A 17,397-nucleotide genomic window follows, 5' to 3' on the forward strand; every position below is an offset into this window, starting at 1 on the left:
GCCCTTGGATCAGCATCTGTCTCAGCTGAGTCAACTTGGTCCACTTGTGTCCCATGCCCAGGCCCCTTGGGTCAGCATCTCATTAGACCAACTTTTCCACCCCTACTGGGGCAGTGGGTAAGATCCAGCCTCAGCTTCCTCCCACCCCCACTACTTAGCTCAGAAAGAAGAACCAGCTTGAAATCACATTAAATGATGTGTTCAGTGTCATCCCATCCCCACCCCAAATTAATTTCAGGGGCAAGGGAGCTGGTACTGATCATCACCGAAGTCTCTGGTGTTGCTCTAGAGCCCCAGTTCCCAAAGAGTGGTCCAGGGGACCCCAGGGGTGTTCCCCAAATCCTTCCAGAGGACACATAAGGTAAAAACTGACTTTCTAATACTATGACAATATCATTTACCTCTTCACTCTCATTCTCTAAGTGTACAGTGGAATTTTCCAGGGGCTTCATGATATGTGATGTTACAACAGACTGAATGCTGAAAGAGATATGAGGTTCCAATTCTGCCCAACAATGTGAATGGACTTAACTCTGTGAAGTGTACACTTAAAAATGATTAAGATGGTGAATTTTTTGCTATATATTTTTTTACCACGATTTTTTTTAATTTTCAAGAACAGAATCTAGCTTTCTTTCATTAAGCCAGACATTAAAAACATTTGCAAAAATGTACAACAATGCCTCTCTTCTCACTTTTTTTGCTTATTTGTTTTTGAAAATAGAGTTTATTTTTGTAGAAATGTTTTGTTCATGTAAACACATAATGAGTTATTACTATTACTTTTTAACTGTTCTTTTTTTTTTTTTTAAATGTTTTATTTATTTATTCATGAGAGTCAGAGAGAGAGAGAGAGAGAGAGGCAGAGGCAGAGGGAGAAGCAGGCTCCCCGCCTAGCAGGGAGCCCGATGCGGGACTCGATCCCGGGACTCCAGGATCATGACCTAAGCCGAAGGCAGTCGCTTAACCAACTGAGCCACCCAGGCGCCCACTTTTTAACTGTTCTTTGAAAATAAATATTTTTTATTTTTTTTTAAAGATTTTATTTATTTATTTATTTGACAGAGAGAGAGACAGCGAGAGCAGGAACACAAGCAGGGGGAGTGGGAGAGGAAGAAGCAGACTCCTCGCCGAGCAGGGAGCCCGATGCGGGGCTCGATCCCAGGACCCTGGGATCATGACCTGAGCCGAAGGCAGACGCTTAACGACTGAGCCACCCAGGCGCCCTGAAAATAAATATATTTTAAAATTTGTTTTAATTTCTAATCTGGTAAACATCAACTCACCCACGTAATGGCTCTTTGAGTGTCCTCAATAATTTTCAAAAGTGTAAAGTGATCCTGAGACCAAGACATCTGAAAGCCAATGCCCTAGTGAGAAGGAATAGAGCAGGTGGGGCTGCCGGAGGAATTATAGGGTGCCCACGTGAGTTTGAATTTCAGATAAATGAGTAAAGTATTAGTGTAAGTTTGTTTTTTTTTTTTTTTTTTTTTTAGTGTAAGATTTTTTTAAAACATTTTATCTATTTCTTTGTAAGACGGGGGAGAGCACAGCACGGGGAGCAGCAGAGAGAGGGAGAAGCAGACTCCCCGCGGAGCAGGGAGCCCGATGCGGGGCTCGGTCCCAAGATCCGGGGATCCTGACCTGAGCCGAAGGCAGACGCTTAACCATCTGAGCCACCCAGGTGCCCCAATTGTTTTTATTTTTTTCAAAGATTTATTTATTTTAGAGAGAGAGAGTGCGCATGCATGAGCAGGGAGAGGGGCAGCGGGAGAGGGAGAGACTCTCAAGCGGACTCCGCTCCGTGCATGTGGAGCCCATCATGGGGCTCCATCTCACGACCCTGAGATTGTGACCTGAACTGAAACCAAGAGTCGCACACTTAACTGACTGAGCCACCCAGGCGCCGCATGTATTAGTGTAATATTGCCTGGAATGTGCTGAACTAAAAAATTATTTGTTGTTTATCTGAAATTCAAATTTATTTCTTTTTATTGTTTTTTTTATGTAGGCTCCACGAGCAGCACGGAGCGCAACATGGGGCTTGACCTCAGCTGAGATCAAGAGTCGGAAGCCCAACCAACTGAGCCACCCACAGGTGCCCCTGAAATTCAAATTTAGATGGGCGCTCTGTATTTTATTTGCGAAATTAGGCAACGATGATGGCAGGAAAGATTTAGGTTAGACTGAGAAGAATTTGGGTCAGACAATGGGATTCTGACCCAAGAACGGGAGGAGAATTCCCTCTCCTGGACAGCTTTTCGGAAAGCCACTATGCCATGGGGCTGTGCGTGGGGCTAAGGGTCACAGCCTGGGGGGACAAAGGATCTTCTGTGAGCTGGGCCCCAAGACTCACCCACCCTCCCAGAAACCTAGGCGAGGCTGAAGGGCCAAAGTTGTAGAAAGTGAAACACCTCTTAGGTTGCTGTTATTTAAAGAGGGAAGTGACAGTGCGGGGGTGATGAGTGGGTGGGGGCAGGGTAGGATGTCAAAAACATGAGGCAGTGAGGTCATTCACCTCTCCTCTCCCGGTGAGCTCTGCTAAAAATAGTTGTGGTTGAGGTCGAGTCAAGAGCGGATGGGAGGCTCGGGGGTTGACTCTGGGTGGGGCTGTGCAGAGGTTCAGCTGGGGTGGTTGGGGCTTCGGGCCAGGCAGCAGGAAAACCTAAGAAGTTTGGGTCTAGAAATAAACAGAGACCGAGAACTGGCTTGGGAGCAGCCCAGAGAAAGGCTCTGCCCTCCAGCTAAGAGAATGGAGGGAGGATGGGCCAGTGATGGGTCCCTCTTCCCATCAGCCTCGGGGAGCTCTAAGAAGCCCTTTCCATGAAGAGGCAGTTGTGCCTCTGAGATAAGACTTGCAGGGAGGTGACCATGCTTTTAAATTTTCTCTACTCCATCCTCGACATTGTCCCCAGCCCTGAGGATCCTGGATGGATGGAAATGTGGTCCCTGCCCTTCAGAGCCTGCAAGTCCAGTGGAGGAGACAGCAGCATAAATCCCATAGGATCCCATGAATTCACTGGGACAAGAGTTCATAATGGAAGACCCAAGCGAAGCTGAGCCCCTCCCTCGGCAACCCCCCAGTCCTGGCCCAGGCTGCAAACCTGCAGAGAAACAGGGCGAGCTCCAGACCCCTCCTCTGCTCAGCTTTGCCACCTGCAGCAAAGAGAAAGAACCTGGTTTGGGAAAGAACTGAAAAAGGACAGGTTTTCTCTCTGAAGCCTTCTCCTTCACCTATCACAGCTTAGGAAAAGGAGTTAGATGCTTTTTCAGAGGGGTTGTAAACACCATTTTGGCTTTCAGTTAAGAGGGAAGTGGGCAGTGGGAAGGGGCTGGCCTACTTTGACCCTGGAGGTCTGGGACCCAGCTTGAAGTCACAGAACACTTGGACGCAGAAGACGGTTCCTCCTTCCCGGAATCTGGAGCTTATGGGACCAACTGGACTGAGCCCCTCCTGCCAGCAGCCAAGGGGGGGATACTGAGTCCAGAGCTCCAGCCTGCTGGGGGCACAGTCCTTAGAGGGGTCAGAGAGTGACCAGGCAGCGCCTGACAGGGTTCTGAACACGGCCGGGTGGAGGGAGCAAGGCCTTCTGCCAAGGCGTCCGGGGAAAGCTTCTTGAAGGGAGTGAGCTGGGCCTTGCCGGCTGAGTAGTTTTCTGGGTCAAGTAAAGGGGTTTTAGGAAGCAAGAATGTCTTGGCAATTTAACCCTGACCTCAAATAGTCAAGTGTGGTGTCTGTGTGTAAACCTCATCCACTTAGCTACACTCTCTCCTGAGCCCTGCCTCCTTTCCCACCACATTTTATTCTCACGGGTGTGCGCTCCTGCCAGGGGAGGGGTCTGCACTCACCTGGAGGGAGAGGAGGGGGCCAGGGCCTTTCTCTGTCCCTTGGGTTCCTGGGGTTCAGGGTTCGGGTTCCAGGCCTGGTTTCTGCCCCTGTCCCTCCCCTCCTACAAGTCACAGCCTGGCCGCCTGGCCCTTGTCTGCCTTTGCCAGGACGGAGGCCTCTAGAATCACAGCTCACCACGGGGGCCTCGGCAGAGCAGCGGCAGGAGCCCACTGGCTACGGGCAGGGCCGGGCTCCCTAGAAGCCAAGGGCAGCTGAGGAGGACAAACCGAGAACTGAGGGTATTTGGCAACTACTGAGGAAAGAATTCAAGAATAGATGGGGATTGGGAGTGGACATCACATTCCTGAAGTGCTGTCTAGTGGATTCTACAGGGAGAGAGATTGTAATTCAGCAAAAAGAAATACTTTCTAATACTGAGCTCTGTCCTGCATGATGGACTGGGACTCATCACTGCCCCACCTGCTTGTCCTGCCGGAAGGGAATAAATTGCAGGGTCTAAGCTCTATGCCGGAAGAAGATGGAGAAAGAACAACCACCACACAGGGACTCCGGGACAGTGGGTGATGCCCTGGGGAGGTGGGTGGGGCAGGGTAGCAGGGCGGGAGCGAGCAGGCCCCTGTGGCCTCTGCTGGGAGTCTTCACAGGGGAGTCTGCTGTGACCGCCTGGGGTTGCTGAGCTCCATGGACCCGGATGCGGGGTGCTGCGCAGGGCGGGCAGCAGGCTGGGCAAGGACAGAGGAAACTGGCAACCGAAGAAGGCTGGTCTCCAGCCCCCATGGAGGACAACTTGGGCTGGCATGGGCTGGGCCCAGGGTGTGGGGATGGGAAGATGGCTTATTGGTGAGTCACCCGCGGCCATTGTCTGCTCCTGCCCCCTCTGGGGGAGGGTGGCTGGGGGAGACAAAGCAGCTGGCCCACCGGGCCTGTGAGGACCGGTTCCCCACTCCCGCCCTCCCGGCTCCAGGGGCCATCGGAGCTTGGCCCACCACCCAGGAAGGCAGGGCTGCTGAGCGGGCTTTGGGTGGGTGTGGCTGGCGGAGGCTGCCCGACTCGGCTCACCCCTTGCTGAGGGCTTGCGGTGGTCTCACAGCGGGCCTGTGGGAGAAGCCGCCCGGCCTGGCCTAGCAGAGGAAGCTGGAAGGTGTGCCTCGTGTCTAGGGATCACACCTGAGCCCGAGAGGCGCAGCCTCCCAGCCACACCCTGCCTAAACGCCTTGCAAACCTGCTCTCACCTAGCAGGCCTGTCGAGCACCCCACCCTCCCTTGGGGCCCCAGGGGAGCCTGGGGAGAGCCAAGGGTAACTCGGGGTTGGTGTCCACGGCGGCCACCCCTGCCCCTCTCCAGTGCCTGGTCGGGTCCCAGGGGCAGGGATGGCCTCCTACCCGCCCACCCCGCCCAAGTCTGGGTCCCTGATGTCTCCTGGGGTCAGAGGTCACAGAAGTGCAGGTGACAGACAGGGTTGTTATCTGTATGGGGAAACTGAGGTCTGCAGAGGCAGAGACATATCGCTGTGGGAAGGTGGCGGAGGGAGGACCCTGTGGGAGGGGACTGTTGCCCTCCCAGGCCCCGGCAGGCCTCCAACTTGGCAAAGGTCGGAGGTTGAGGGCTACCTTGCAGCCCTGCTGTTGCCTCCTATCCGAAGGTTCTGGAGCTTAGGGGCTGGGTCAATACCGGGGCTGCCCTCTGGGTGGGGGGACGGCAGCAGGGGCTTCGGAGCCAGACATGGGTCAGAAGCCAGGTTCCTGCCCCCTCCTGCCAACAGGAGCTTGAGAGGCGCCTAGACCTCACTGAGCCTCAGTCTTCTAGGCTGTAAGATGACGATACCATCCACCTCACGCCGCAAAATGTTTTACATCTATCTTCTCCCTCAACTCTGCGAGCAACACGGAGGGAGCCACGGTCCTGTCCGCTCCGCAGGTGAGAGCAATGAGAACGCAGGGGGAGGAGCCCAGCCGCGCCGGGCAGGGTCCTGGGATCCCGGCAGGTAGGAGACCCGTGCCTGATCCAGGGCCATGCCCTTGACCCTGCTACACTCTGCTGTCTCCAAGGATGGCTGGGAGAAATGACGTGGGGCCGGGAGCTAGAAGGACAGAGTGCGGGGAGCAGGGAGCCGAGCCCCGTTTCTGTGAGGGGAAGAAGGAGGACGAGGGGCATCTCAGGCAGAGGGTGCCAAGAGGGTCCAAAGCAGAGGCAGCCGAGGGGGCTGCTCAGAGGGCAGGGACCCACCCCGAGGACCCTCAGCTGTGCCTGTGGCTTTGGGTTCGTGGAAGGGGAAGGGCTGGAAGTCTTGAAGCCACTGACAGCAAGAGACAGCGAGCTGGGGATGGGGTGGTGAAGGTGGCCCCTTGGTGTCCATGAGCCGGTGGGGCTGAGGAAGGTATGCCAAGCTGCTGACGGTGCTTTCCTCTGGAGCAGGCGTCTTGAGGGATAATTTTACTCTCTACACCCTTCTGTTGTTTGCAGTTTTTCAATGACTGTGCGTGATTTGAATTTCCTTTTAAAGGAAGAATAAGACTGGGAGGCCATAGGTCAAATGCTAATAGGGGCACCACTTGTGGTTTGAGTTTCCTTGTTAAATTTTCTTTTTTTTGTTTAAGATTTTATTTATTTGAGAGAGAGAGCGCATGCGCACAAGTGGGGGGAGGGGCAAAGGACAAGGGAGAGAGACAAGCAGGCTTCCCACTGAGTGGGAAGCCCAAAGCGGGGCTTGATCCCACCACCCCGAGATCATGACCTGAGCTGAAGTCAGATGCTTAACTGACTGAGCCACCCAGGTGCCCCTCCTTGTTAAATTTTCTACAACAAACATGTATTAATGATACTCAGAAAAATATTTTTAAATGAGATTACATCTGTAACATGTCTAGAGCTGCACTGTCCCCGTACAAACTTCCACCATGATGGAAATGTTCTCTGCCTGTGCTGTCCAGTACGGCAGATGCTGGCCACACATGGTTACTGGGCACTTGCAATGTGGCTGGTACAGCTGAGGAGGTGAATTTCTCATTTTGTTTGATATTGACTCATTTAAATTTAATTTTAAAGAGCCCTGGCTTGTGAGGGTCCAATAAGACTGAACGATAATGCTGGGTCTTAGGAGTCAGCTTCCTGCCCTGCCACCATCTGAGCCCCGCTGACAAGAGCTTTCTCCCCTACCCTCTCCCTCCTCCCTGGCTTCAGAGCTTCCTCTCTGAAGCGTGGAGTCAGGGCCCCGTCCACCTCCCCCGTACCATCTGACCTTCCATCTTTGATGGTCGTGCCTCCATCAAACCCCTCCCTGTGTGTGTGTCATGGTGGGGACATCTCCCACAGGCGAGAGCCTAGGCTCAGCGCCCCTGACTGTGGTGATCTTGGGCAGTCACCTCCCGTTTCTGGGTCTCAGTTCCCTCATCTGTATAATGGGAGTATTGGCCAGAGATTCCATCAAGGCCCCACGGCCCTGCAGCTAACTGCTGAGGTCACAGGGTGGGATCACGGGCATGGCCAGCTATACTGGGCACTGTTGGCAAGAGGGACTTAAGGCAATGAAGCGGACTTGCTGAGGCTCTGGGTTGGGTGAAAAACATGTGACAAAGGATGTGTCATCGAGCAAAGAGAACTTGGCCAATCCAGCTCCCCTCTGGCAGTTACCTGCTCTTCCTTAGATCATAATTCCATATTAGCAGTTACCAAGCTGTATTGTCATCTGTCTATATTTATCTTTCTTTAAGGGTAGATTTCGAGTGCTCAAAGAGGAAAAGTTTGTGCAGCTCACCTCAGCATTGTCCGTTACATAAAGCAGATATTCATACGGGTTTGATGAACAGAGAAAAGAATGGCTCCTTGGGACCCCCCAGCCTTTCCCCTCTGGGACTGAGCATTACACTCTGGGGCTTAAAGGACCCCGCCTTGGGAAAACACAGAAAGCCAGTGGAGTTTGTACAAGTTTTGTCTTCCATTTCTGACTCTTTGAAAGTTGTTTTGGTTTTTTTTTTTAATCAACTTCCCCCACCCCCCACCCTAATCTTATCTTTCTCTGGCAGAGTAAAGAAAGTGTTTAATGGGATAAACTAATTCATACTAAGAGGCTCATGGTTTTACCCCTCCTCAGGTCACCTGCCTTGCACATGAAGAAGCAACACGTAACCTAACCATGGGTGTCAGGCTTCAGTTATGAGCAGTGGTGCCGTCTGCAAGCCCAGCTCTGTCTCCGGTCTGCCATTCACCAGCTGTGCCCACGAGGAAGTTCCCCCATCTTGCTGAGACTCAGTTTGCTCATCTGTAGGGCTTGCCACACTCCAGGGCTGAGGTGAAGATCAAATGAATCAGTGCACGCAAAATTTCTCAGCTGAAAAGTTCCCAGACAGAAAAAGGGATCGAAATTGCCATGACTTTGGGCTGGGCTGGGCTTTCCCACACCCTCAAATCATACGTGAATAGACCATGGCTGTGTGTGGAAGCTACCACCTCCTTTTTAATCTTATAGCTGTCAAGCAGAGAGGAGAACCCTGGTATCTCTTTCATCTGTAGCCCCACCCCTGGGGGAGGGCGAGAGGGAGGCCAGGATGCCCCAAGGAGCCCACCAGGCTCCTCTCACTCCCCTGAGACACCTGGGCTCCCCCTCACCGCCCCCCAGCCTGAGCATCCAGCAGTGAGGACCCCTGTGGTGGTTAGAACATGGGCCTTGAGGGCGCCTGGCTGGCCGAGTTGATAGAGCATGCCACTCTTGATCTCGTGGTTGTGAGTTCAAGCCCCACATTGGGCGTGGAGCCGACTTTAAAAAAAAAGAAAAAGAAAAAAAAGAACCTGGGTCCCGGACCTCTCGTTGCTCCGTCTGACTGCTCTGTCAGCACATGGTGCTGCTCACAGACCTCAGCCAAGCCAAGCCTCCCCTCCACACTGTAGGGGGCCTGACCTTGAGTTAGGTTCATGCAGGGACACCTCTTTGGATCTTCCTAGAGACTCATTAGCGACATCAACCTCTCCATCCTAAGTTCTCCATTTGTGTAGCCTTGGGGACACTGAGGCCCCAGAGAGGCTCCATGACCTGCTTGGTATCACACAGCATAGCTGAGTGTTAGCTCCCAAGCCCCAGAAGTTCTGGGGTGGGCGTTTCCTTTCCTCTCTGAAAGCTGTCCTCATTCCTGCTCCTTCCCAGTGCAGTGGACTAAGAAAGCCCCTCCCCAGCAATCCACCCTCCGGGGTGTTGGCTGGGCAGCCCTGATGCCTGAACCACATATTCCTTCCCCATGGAATGATGCCTTCTACCTGGCTTGCAAACCCGGGACCTGACCCAAGGCCCCTGCTGTAGGACACTCACCCTTCTTGCCTCCTTTTTTTTTTTTTTTAAAGATTTTATTTATTTTATTTGAGAGAGAGAGAATGAGATAGAGCATGAGAGGGAGGAGGGTCAGAGGGAGAAGCAGACTCCCCGCCGAGCAGGGAGCCCGATGCGGGACTCGATCCAGGGACTCAATCCAGGGACTCCAGGATCATGACCTGAGCCGAAGGCAGTCGCTTAACCAACTGAGCCACCCAGGCGCCCCCCTTCTTGCCTCTTACCCATCCTGCAATGCTCTGAGAAACCTCTAAAGCTCTCCATCAGACTGATGCACTCTCTCCCAGGACCGCCCACCCCAGCCCCGGCCTCAGCATTTACCGCTGCCTTCCCTTGTTTCGGAGGGTGTGTGTGTGTGTGTGTGTGTGTGTGTGTGTCCGTCCACTAGGCTGTGAGCTCCATGAGGGCAGGGACCATGTCTTACTTTACTTACTGCTCTGAATCGTGTTTCTGAAATTTAACTGAACCTAAGGTGGGGTGGTTTGGAGGCCACACACTTGGACCCTCAGCCACTGAACTATGATGAGAGTTCCAAGGCTAGCAGAGGAGGAAGAGGAAGGAGAGGAAGGAAGGAGTCCCCCTTTCAGCCCCTTTCTCCTAAGCAACCATGTTGCATCTCTCAGGTCTTCCCATCTGCGGCCCCACCTGGCTGAGAAGATGAGGAAGAAGGTCCAGCCGGAGACACGTAACAGGTCTGTGTTGGTGACTTGTCTCTCACATGAGTTCATTTAATGCCCAGTTTCGTGGGAAACCCTCTTCTCCTCACCTCCACAGAGCTGGGGACCCAAGAGGGTGGGAACGAGCCAACTCGGCCTTCCTGCAGGAGACCAGAGAGCAGAGCCCCCAGACCAGCCAGAGAGACCCAGATCTTTCTGAAGCATTTACCTCAGGCTCGTCTCCCGTGGGCTGAAATTGCTGCAAGCACAACCAAAGGGGGGCGCCTGGGCGGCTCAGTTGGTTAAGCATCTGCCTTCAGCTCAGGTCATGATCCCGGGGTCCTGGAATCCAGCCCCGCATCGGGATCCCTGCTCAGCGGGGAGCCTGCTTCTCCCTCTCGTTCTGCCTGCCGCTCTGCCATCTTGTGTTCCCTCTCTCTCTCTGTCAAATAAATAAATAAAATCTAAAAAAAAAGGACAACCAAAGGAAGGCAACCAAAGAGCCTTTAGCTGGAAGGTACATGGGCAGCAGAGCCCAGGCACCTGATCAGACTTCAGGGAATCTCCTCTGGGTGCTTTTGGAAGCAGAGCCAGCTTGGTGGGTAGCTGCCTGGAGGCTGGTGCACAGTGGAGGGGACCTGTCCAGCACCACCGCCGGGGCCAGGCTACCTCATCTGGACAGCTGGCCTTGGGAGAGGGGAATCAAAGGCCAGGGATGGGCTGCCGGGGAGGGAGAGTCGCTCCTGGGAGGGGCTGAGTGTGGGAGGCAGGGCCGCCATCTCCAGCCTAGACTGCCCTTCTGGCTGACTCAGGTCCTGCCTGCAGGTCTGGATGTGCTGGGGCAAGTCCCAGCCTCCCCGCCATCCCTGCGAGCCGCGCCAGCACACTGGGTGGGGGCCCAGGTGCCTCCTTCCATTTTCATTCGGAGCTTGGCTACAACCCGTCCGGCTGAGGGGTCACTGCTGGCCACTTTTTCAAGGCCTGCCCAGCGCTGCCCACAAGGAGGTCAGAGCCCTGTCTGGGGGCCCCAGATGGCCCAGCAGCAGCCTTACAAGTATCTCCCCTAGGGCAGATCTGGGGGTGGCCTGGGGCAGGCACCCACATAGGACGTCTCCTCTGAGTCTCACAGAAGTCCTGCCACTCGGGTAGCACAAGCATCATCACATTTCAGATGAGGAAACTGAGGCCCATGACCTCACAGACAGGGAGTGGCTGAGTCTCCACTCAAACCTGGGCCTCTGGATGCTGATTCCGGAGCCCCCCTCGGGCTGGAGGAGGGAGGGCCCCGCGTACTCGTATACTCATAGGACCAGGTGGCCGCAGCAGCTGGCCTGGGCCAAGCGGGCCCCATCCCGTCCTCCCTCAAGCTGGGGCCTGACCCCTTGGGACCGGGCCAGGTTTGTCCATAAGACTTAGGTGAAAGGCCTCTGGAATAAGAAGGCCCTCGGCTCCCGGGAAAGGGGAGCTGTGAGGGCCTCTCTTGGGCTGTCGGGGATCAGAGGCCTACTCCCCGAGTCACCCTCAGCCTTGAAGTTTTCTGCAGGGTCTACCTTTCACTTCCTGGGCAACTCTTCCGCCCTTGAACGTCCCCTGGGGTCAGGAACGAAGAGGAATTACAGCTGCCTTGAGTTAGTCTCTGACCATATTTTAGGTGCTGGCTACAGCCTCGAGGTGCAGAATGTCGTCTCTCTTGTACCCCAGACCCGCGAGCCCACACTCCAAGCGGTGGGTGAGGAGACGGCTCTGAGGGCAGCTAGAGCCTTGTCTGGGGTGAGTGACGGTGCTGAGATTTGAGCCCAGGGTTGGCAGGCCCCAAAGCCCACGCTCTAATACTGGGATCTGAACTTCACTTCACGGCCCCCGCTCTGATGGGGGAATGAAGCCTGCCATGAGGATCCTTCCAGGTGCCCCAGCTCCTGCTCCCTCTTCTCCCACCCCTGGGGCCCCAGGTCTCTCCTTCTGTCCCCTCTCTCCCCACCCTAGAATCAGCCCAAGAAAACTGTAGTAACCTGGAGCAGCGAGGGGTGAGTCACCTGCCTCCACCTGTTGGCTGGCAGAGGGCTCGGTATCTGCCAGGGCCCCTGCTGCCGCTGGATCTTTCCGCCAGGCCGCCGGCAAAGCCAGCTCTGCAAGGGCACGGCCAACAGCGCGGCTCCTGCCGGCCACCTGTGTGCCCAGCGCCGCCCGAGTGCGAACGCCAGCGCCAGGCCGAGACGCGCTCTCAACTGCCCCCAGCAGGGGTTGCACACGGCCTGGCTGAGCCCCCCAGGCCCCCACGGGTGGCTCTAGGGCTCGCAGGACAGAGCCCCTGGGAAGGAGCCTGGCCCTGTCGGTCCTGCAGTCTGAAGGAGGATGGTCCCCTGCAGAGCAGGCCACCCTGGGAACCCGCAGTGGGAGAAGGAGGCAGGCGTGGAGTGGGGACAATTCACCCCCTTTTTACAGAGGGAAGGAGAGGCTCAGACACAAGCAAGGAAGTGTCGGTGACCATCGGAGGAACAAAACCCCACTCCCAATCAGGGCAGAGCAGGGCTTTACTAGATGCCTCCCCTGTCAACTGAGGCCTGGGTGGCTCCCTCCTTTCTGCAGATGACTCTGTGGCTGGGGCTGATCTGTCCCCTTTTCTTGGACTTGTCACTTTGCAGCTTCAATTATCAGCTGAGAATGACCCCTGCCCTCCCTCCTTCCCTCCTCCCTTTTAGTGCAGACTGGGGTTGGCAGGGACATTTAAGAGCCAATGCGGGGTGTTGGGGGGGGATGGGAAGGGGGGGAAGCACCTGACCTTGGGGAGGAATGTGGGAAATGTCTGCAGCCTGGAGCAGCCACCCCCCACCTGGGGCCCAAGAATGCGGCCCCCAAGGGAGGTGTGTGTGTGTGGTTGGAAGAGAAGGGGGTGCAGGGCCCAGGAGTGCCGAAGTGTGGGGGTGGCCCCATAAGGTCCCCTGCTGAGGCTCCTACATGGTTACAGAGGGTGAGGATGAACTAATTCTGCCCTCCAGGGGGCGCCAGCACGCCACTCTCCCGGACCCACTTAGGGCATGGTCCCTGACTCCTAGGCCCCCTCAAGCCCAGGGCCACAGATGCAGCTGCAACTTGTGATTTCTCAGGCCCACAGCAGCACAGAACGTCAGAGCCCTTTGAAACCAGCAGCTACCACATCCATCCCCCATTACGGATGTGGGAACTGAGGCCTGAGAGGGGATAGGAGATCGGCCAAAGGTGCGCTAATTACGGGCCAGGACTCTGGGCTGGGTGCCTTCCCCACACCCCTTCCTGCACCCGGCTCCCTCCTCTCACTAGGAAGATTCGGGTGGCACCCCCACCCCCTCCACACACACACAAGGTCCTACAGGGTTCCTGCGGGGAATCCAGTGCCTTCTGTGAGCGCCCCGGGCTGCCAGGGCCAGGAGCTGCACCCACAGGGCGGAGACTGGGGGCCCGGCCTCCGTGCTCAAAGCCTCACCGCAGCTCCTGGTGAGCAGGTGATCTGTGCTCTGGCTGGACGGTGGGATAAGGTCCGGGTAACTCTGGCAGATGCCCCCCGTTGGGACTGCACCCGGAGACAAGGGTGAGTAAGGACTCTGCTGCCCTCTCGCGGCCACACGTGGGGCCTGCCTGATGCTGTCCGCGCCTCGGGCATCTCTCTCCCAATCCCCTCCCCCTGGAAAGGGCTCCTGGCGGCCGGATGGGCTGGCATCGGCTCGCTTCCCTACCCTACCGCCGAGGCCACAGCTTTGGCTGCACAAAGCAGGACGGGAAGGGTGCGTGATGGTTTGTTCAGTGGTGGATCCTGGAAGAAGGCGGCCTCGGGCCAAAAGGGGAGGCCCAGTCTGTTACCCAGAATGCCTGGGTGTGGGGAGGGACCCGGTGGTTTCCACAGCGATGGCCCCATCAACCAACACTAGACAGGATGCTTTGAAAACTTAGAGGATATTTATTTTTCAGGAAGGTCCACCACAGCTGACGGGCACTACCGTCCACTGCTCCAGGGGATTTCTCTTTTGCTTTGCGAGAAATGCCCTCTCTTCTTGGAAGTGCCCGTGGGAAGGCTGGGATGTGAAGAGAAACCATACACAACACTCCAGAGCCTTAAAAAAATAAAGCAACAAACAACCTCCTCCACACAAATACACACATACAAAATAAATAGATGTATAAAAGAGAAGCTACGCTCCTCCCATCCTGGCCGAGGGGCTACTTTGGGAGAGTGGGGCTGGGTGGCTCTGTCCCCTTTCCCCCAGCCAGGATTATCCAGAGGCGAAATGGTATGGAAATGCCAGACAGCCGAGAACAAGCCCTGGCTTCCGGGAGAGGACTGGGCAGGCCGTCTCCCCGGAGCTCAGTGGGGGTAAGGTAACAAAGGAACAAATAAATAAATAAATAAATAGAACCCACCGTGCTCCCAGAGGCCTAAGAGCTTAGACTGAGGCTCGAGGCCCCCGGGGCCTGTTTCCCTGAAAGGAGCAGATCCAGGGACAGGCAGAAAGAATCACAGGGAAAACACAAGTCCAAAGCCACACCCCACCTGGCCTCCAGAGCCTGCATCCTTCATACCCTGGGAAAGGCCTGGCCCAGAAGTGAGCCTCAAACCAGCTCTGGAAGGAGGGGTGGACGGCGCCTACTCTCGGGCCCAGCAGGTGCCCAGAGGGTGGAGGGCCCTACCCTCTCTCCCTGGCATTCTCTGCGGCCAGCAGAACCCCTTCCCCACCCCCACCCTTGCCCTCTGACCTCTACCCTGGCCATCTCTATAGGAGGGAACTGTCGAGCCTCCAGGTTGGGCTCTTCCCTGGAAGGGAGAAGGGCTGGGGCCTGGCCCTCTCCTGCTCCTATTTTTATTGGCCTTCCTGACTTGCCACATCCTGAGTCAGCTGGGAGAAGTCCTGGTGTGACTAAATAATCCAGAACAGTCCATCCTGGTGTCCTCCTCTGCTCCCTTTGGCCACAGATGTCCCCACCGTCTCCGGTCGGGGCTGCCCTCGAAGCTCCCTTCAGAACATCGGGGGGAAGGCGTCAGACAGAAGCGAGAACAGAAAAGGGGGCAGGAGCTGCTAGAATGGACAGTTTGGGCAAGAGGCCAAACCAGACACACGAAGAAGTTCCAGGGACTCAGGAATGCCCAGGTCCCTCCTGGAGAAGCGCAGGCACCCTGGGGCCCGGGAGAGCATGGGGCAGGGGCGGGCTGGCTGCTCAGCTGGGCAGCAGCACGTGCTCCAGGAGGTAGCTGAGGGAGTCCCAGTGCTTCCAGAGGAGGAAGAGGACGAGGACCAGGAGGGCGGTGCTGGTGATGCGCAGGCGCGTCTTCATGAGGGGCGTGATGAAGTTGGCGATGGTGGACACGAACACCAGGAGCACGGCCATGAGCGCCAGGATCACGTTGATGAGCTTGCCCAGCAGAGCCCGCGCGTTGGCGTTCTCCACGCCCTCCAGCTGTACCACCTGCTGCTGCTGCTGCTGCAGCTCCAGCTTGGTGACCCGGGTCAGGCAGGACTCCACGGCCTCCTGCAGGGGGCGCACGCGGGGGCTCAGGGAAGGCGGCCCTCCCCGCCCGGGGGCTGCACCCTACTGCCCCTCGGAGAAGGTGAGCTCGCCTGGCGGCGGGGAGAGGCTGATCAGCTGCAGCAGGCAGCAGGCCTTTGATTACAACTATTTGGGGACGATGGCAGGAAACAGGAGTGGGGTGTGTGCATGTGCGTGTGCGTGTGTGTGCAGGAGACACAACTGGCCCAATCCCAGGGAGCTCCCTCTCCAGGCAGTCTGGAGCCTGGAAATCCCAACTACTCATTGGCGAGGCTGCTATCAAAGAGCTGGGGGCACGGGAGGCCCTGGCCCATCAGCTCGCACAAATCCGGCCTTGGGCCTACCTCGCCCCTGTCTCTGCCCCGCCCCGCACTGCCCTCTGCGTGCCCATCTGCCCCGCCACTGGAACAGCCTGTGCCCATCATCCCTCGCTTGGTGGGGCCCTCCCCCTCCGGCAGCTCCCAGCTCTCTCTGCACGTCCAGGGCACCCCCCCCCCACCTCAGCCCCGAGGGTCAGGCTCGGGTCGCACCTGGATGTCCCGGGCCCTCTCGTAGGACTGGTAGGCCACCTTCTCCTCCATGCTAGCCAGCTCCTGTTTCAGGTTGGTCATCTCATTCTGGTGAAGCTCCGTCAGGTCATTGAGCTGCTCCTCCAGCCTCTCGTACCTGGCCGAGGGACAAGGTGTGACAGCAGTCCTGGCCCCCTCACCTCCCTTCTCTCCCCACGATCCATTTCATTCCGCCACCCACCCAGCGTGTTCAGCCCTGTTCCAATTTTAACAGCAAGGGCAATGGAAGTTACTACAGACACAGCCCTGCTTCCATGTAGACACTGGGCCAGGACTTCACGCACATTATCTCGTAGGCTCCCTGCCACCCTCAACCCCACAAGACAAGTACCAATGTCATCCCATTTTACAGATAAGACTGAGACACAGAGAGGTGAAGGAACCTGCCGAAGATCACAGCGCTCATGAATGGAGGAGTCAGGGACTAACGGACTTCAACTGGAGCCCGTGAGCCCTGGACTAAGACGCTGTCCTGGGCACCAGGGACACGGCGGGACAGACACACGATCCCTGCTCTGTAGGCACGCAATCTCCAAACACACACAGCGTGGGCTAGTTTTCAGGCAGGGTTTCCCCTCGATTTCCCAAACCTTCTTCATGTATGTGTGTGTGTGTGTGTATATATATATAGAAAATAAAAGTGCTAATTAAGGAAAAGATGGCCAAGAATCCCAGGGAGCGAGTGCCAAGTGCCACTCAAGAGGCACCGAGCACAAGGGCGGAGCGGGCAGAGGGGAAGGAGGGACCAGAGACTCCAGCGTCAGCCAAAGGTTTAAACTGAGCATGCCAGATGTTTACATACTTTGACTTTACAGGTTTGGACTCATTTAACTTTCATGAACCCTCAGAGTAAGGATTCATGTTATTCCCGCTGCACAGACAAGGAGACCAGGTGTGGAGAGCATAAGTATTTTGCTCAAGGTAAATAGTAGAGTAGAGCTGGGCGGGGGCTGGGGGGGTGCAGGGGGGCAGGGAGGACGCCTGGGTGGCTCAGTCAGTTAAGCATCTGCCTTCGGCTCGGGTCATGATCCCAGGGCCCCATGCTCAGTGGGAAGCCTGCTTCTCCCTCTCCCTCTGCCTGCCACTCCCCCTGCTTGTGCTCTCTCTCTCTCTCAATGAATAAAATCTTAAAAAAAAAAAAAAAAGAAAAGAATAGATCTGGGGTTTAAACGCAGATAACCTGGCTCCAGAGTCAGTGCTCTTAATCTTTCCAGATGAGAGGCCACATAGCTGGTCCCTGCCTCAGTTTCCCCTCCTGTACACGGACCCCATAACCATCAAGGAGGGGACGTTCAGCGCTCCTGAGACTAGCAGCGCCTTCTCCCCACACACAGGTCCCATAACCCTATCTTCCAGAGGCTCTGACCAGATTGGAGAAAGCCTTCCCAGGGCCTTCCCAGAGCCTCTTCTGGCTCCTTCCAGCAGCCTGGGACCTTTCTACGTGCACCTCCGTCTGCCTCCGCCAACTGGAGTCTGCAGACTGGTGCCCAT

The 17,397-nt window shown here is 56.1% G+C and overlaps 1 protein-coding gene across 1 annotated transcript in view; it reads right to left on the reverse strand.

The window, feature by feature from the left end:
- Window positions 1-14,536: 14,536 nt before the first annotated feature.
- The window catches only part of TMCC2 (transmembrane and coiled-coil domain family 2), a 37,793-nt gene continuing 34,932 nt past the window's right edge, over window positions 14,537-17,397 (reverse strand). The window contains 2 exon segments of the mRNA XM_021686610.1: window positions 14,537-15,319; window positions 15,868-16,003. Of these exon segments, the coding sequence (XP_021542285.1) occupies window positions 15,008-15,319; window positions 15,868-16,003 (448 nt within the window). The 3' untranslated portion in view covers window positions 14,537-15,007.

Source organism: Neomonachus schauinslandi, chromosome 6, assembly GCF_002201575.2.
Source record: "Neomonachus schauinslandi chromosome 6, ASM220157v2, whole genome shotgun sequence".
NCBI classification, from domain to species: domain Eukaryota; kingdom Metazoa; phylum Chordata; class Mammalia; order Carnivora; family Phocidae; genus Neomonachus; species Neomonachus schauinslandi.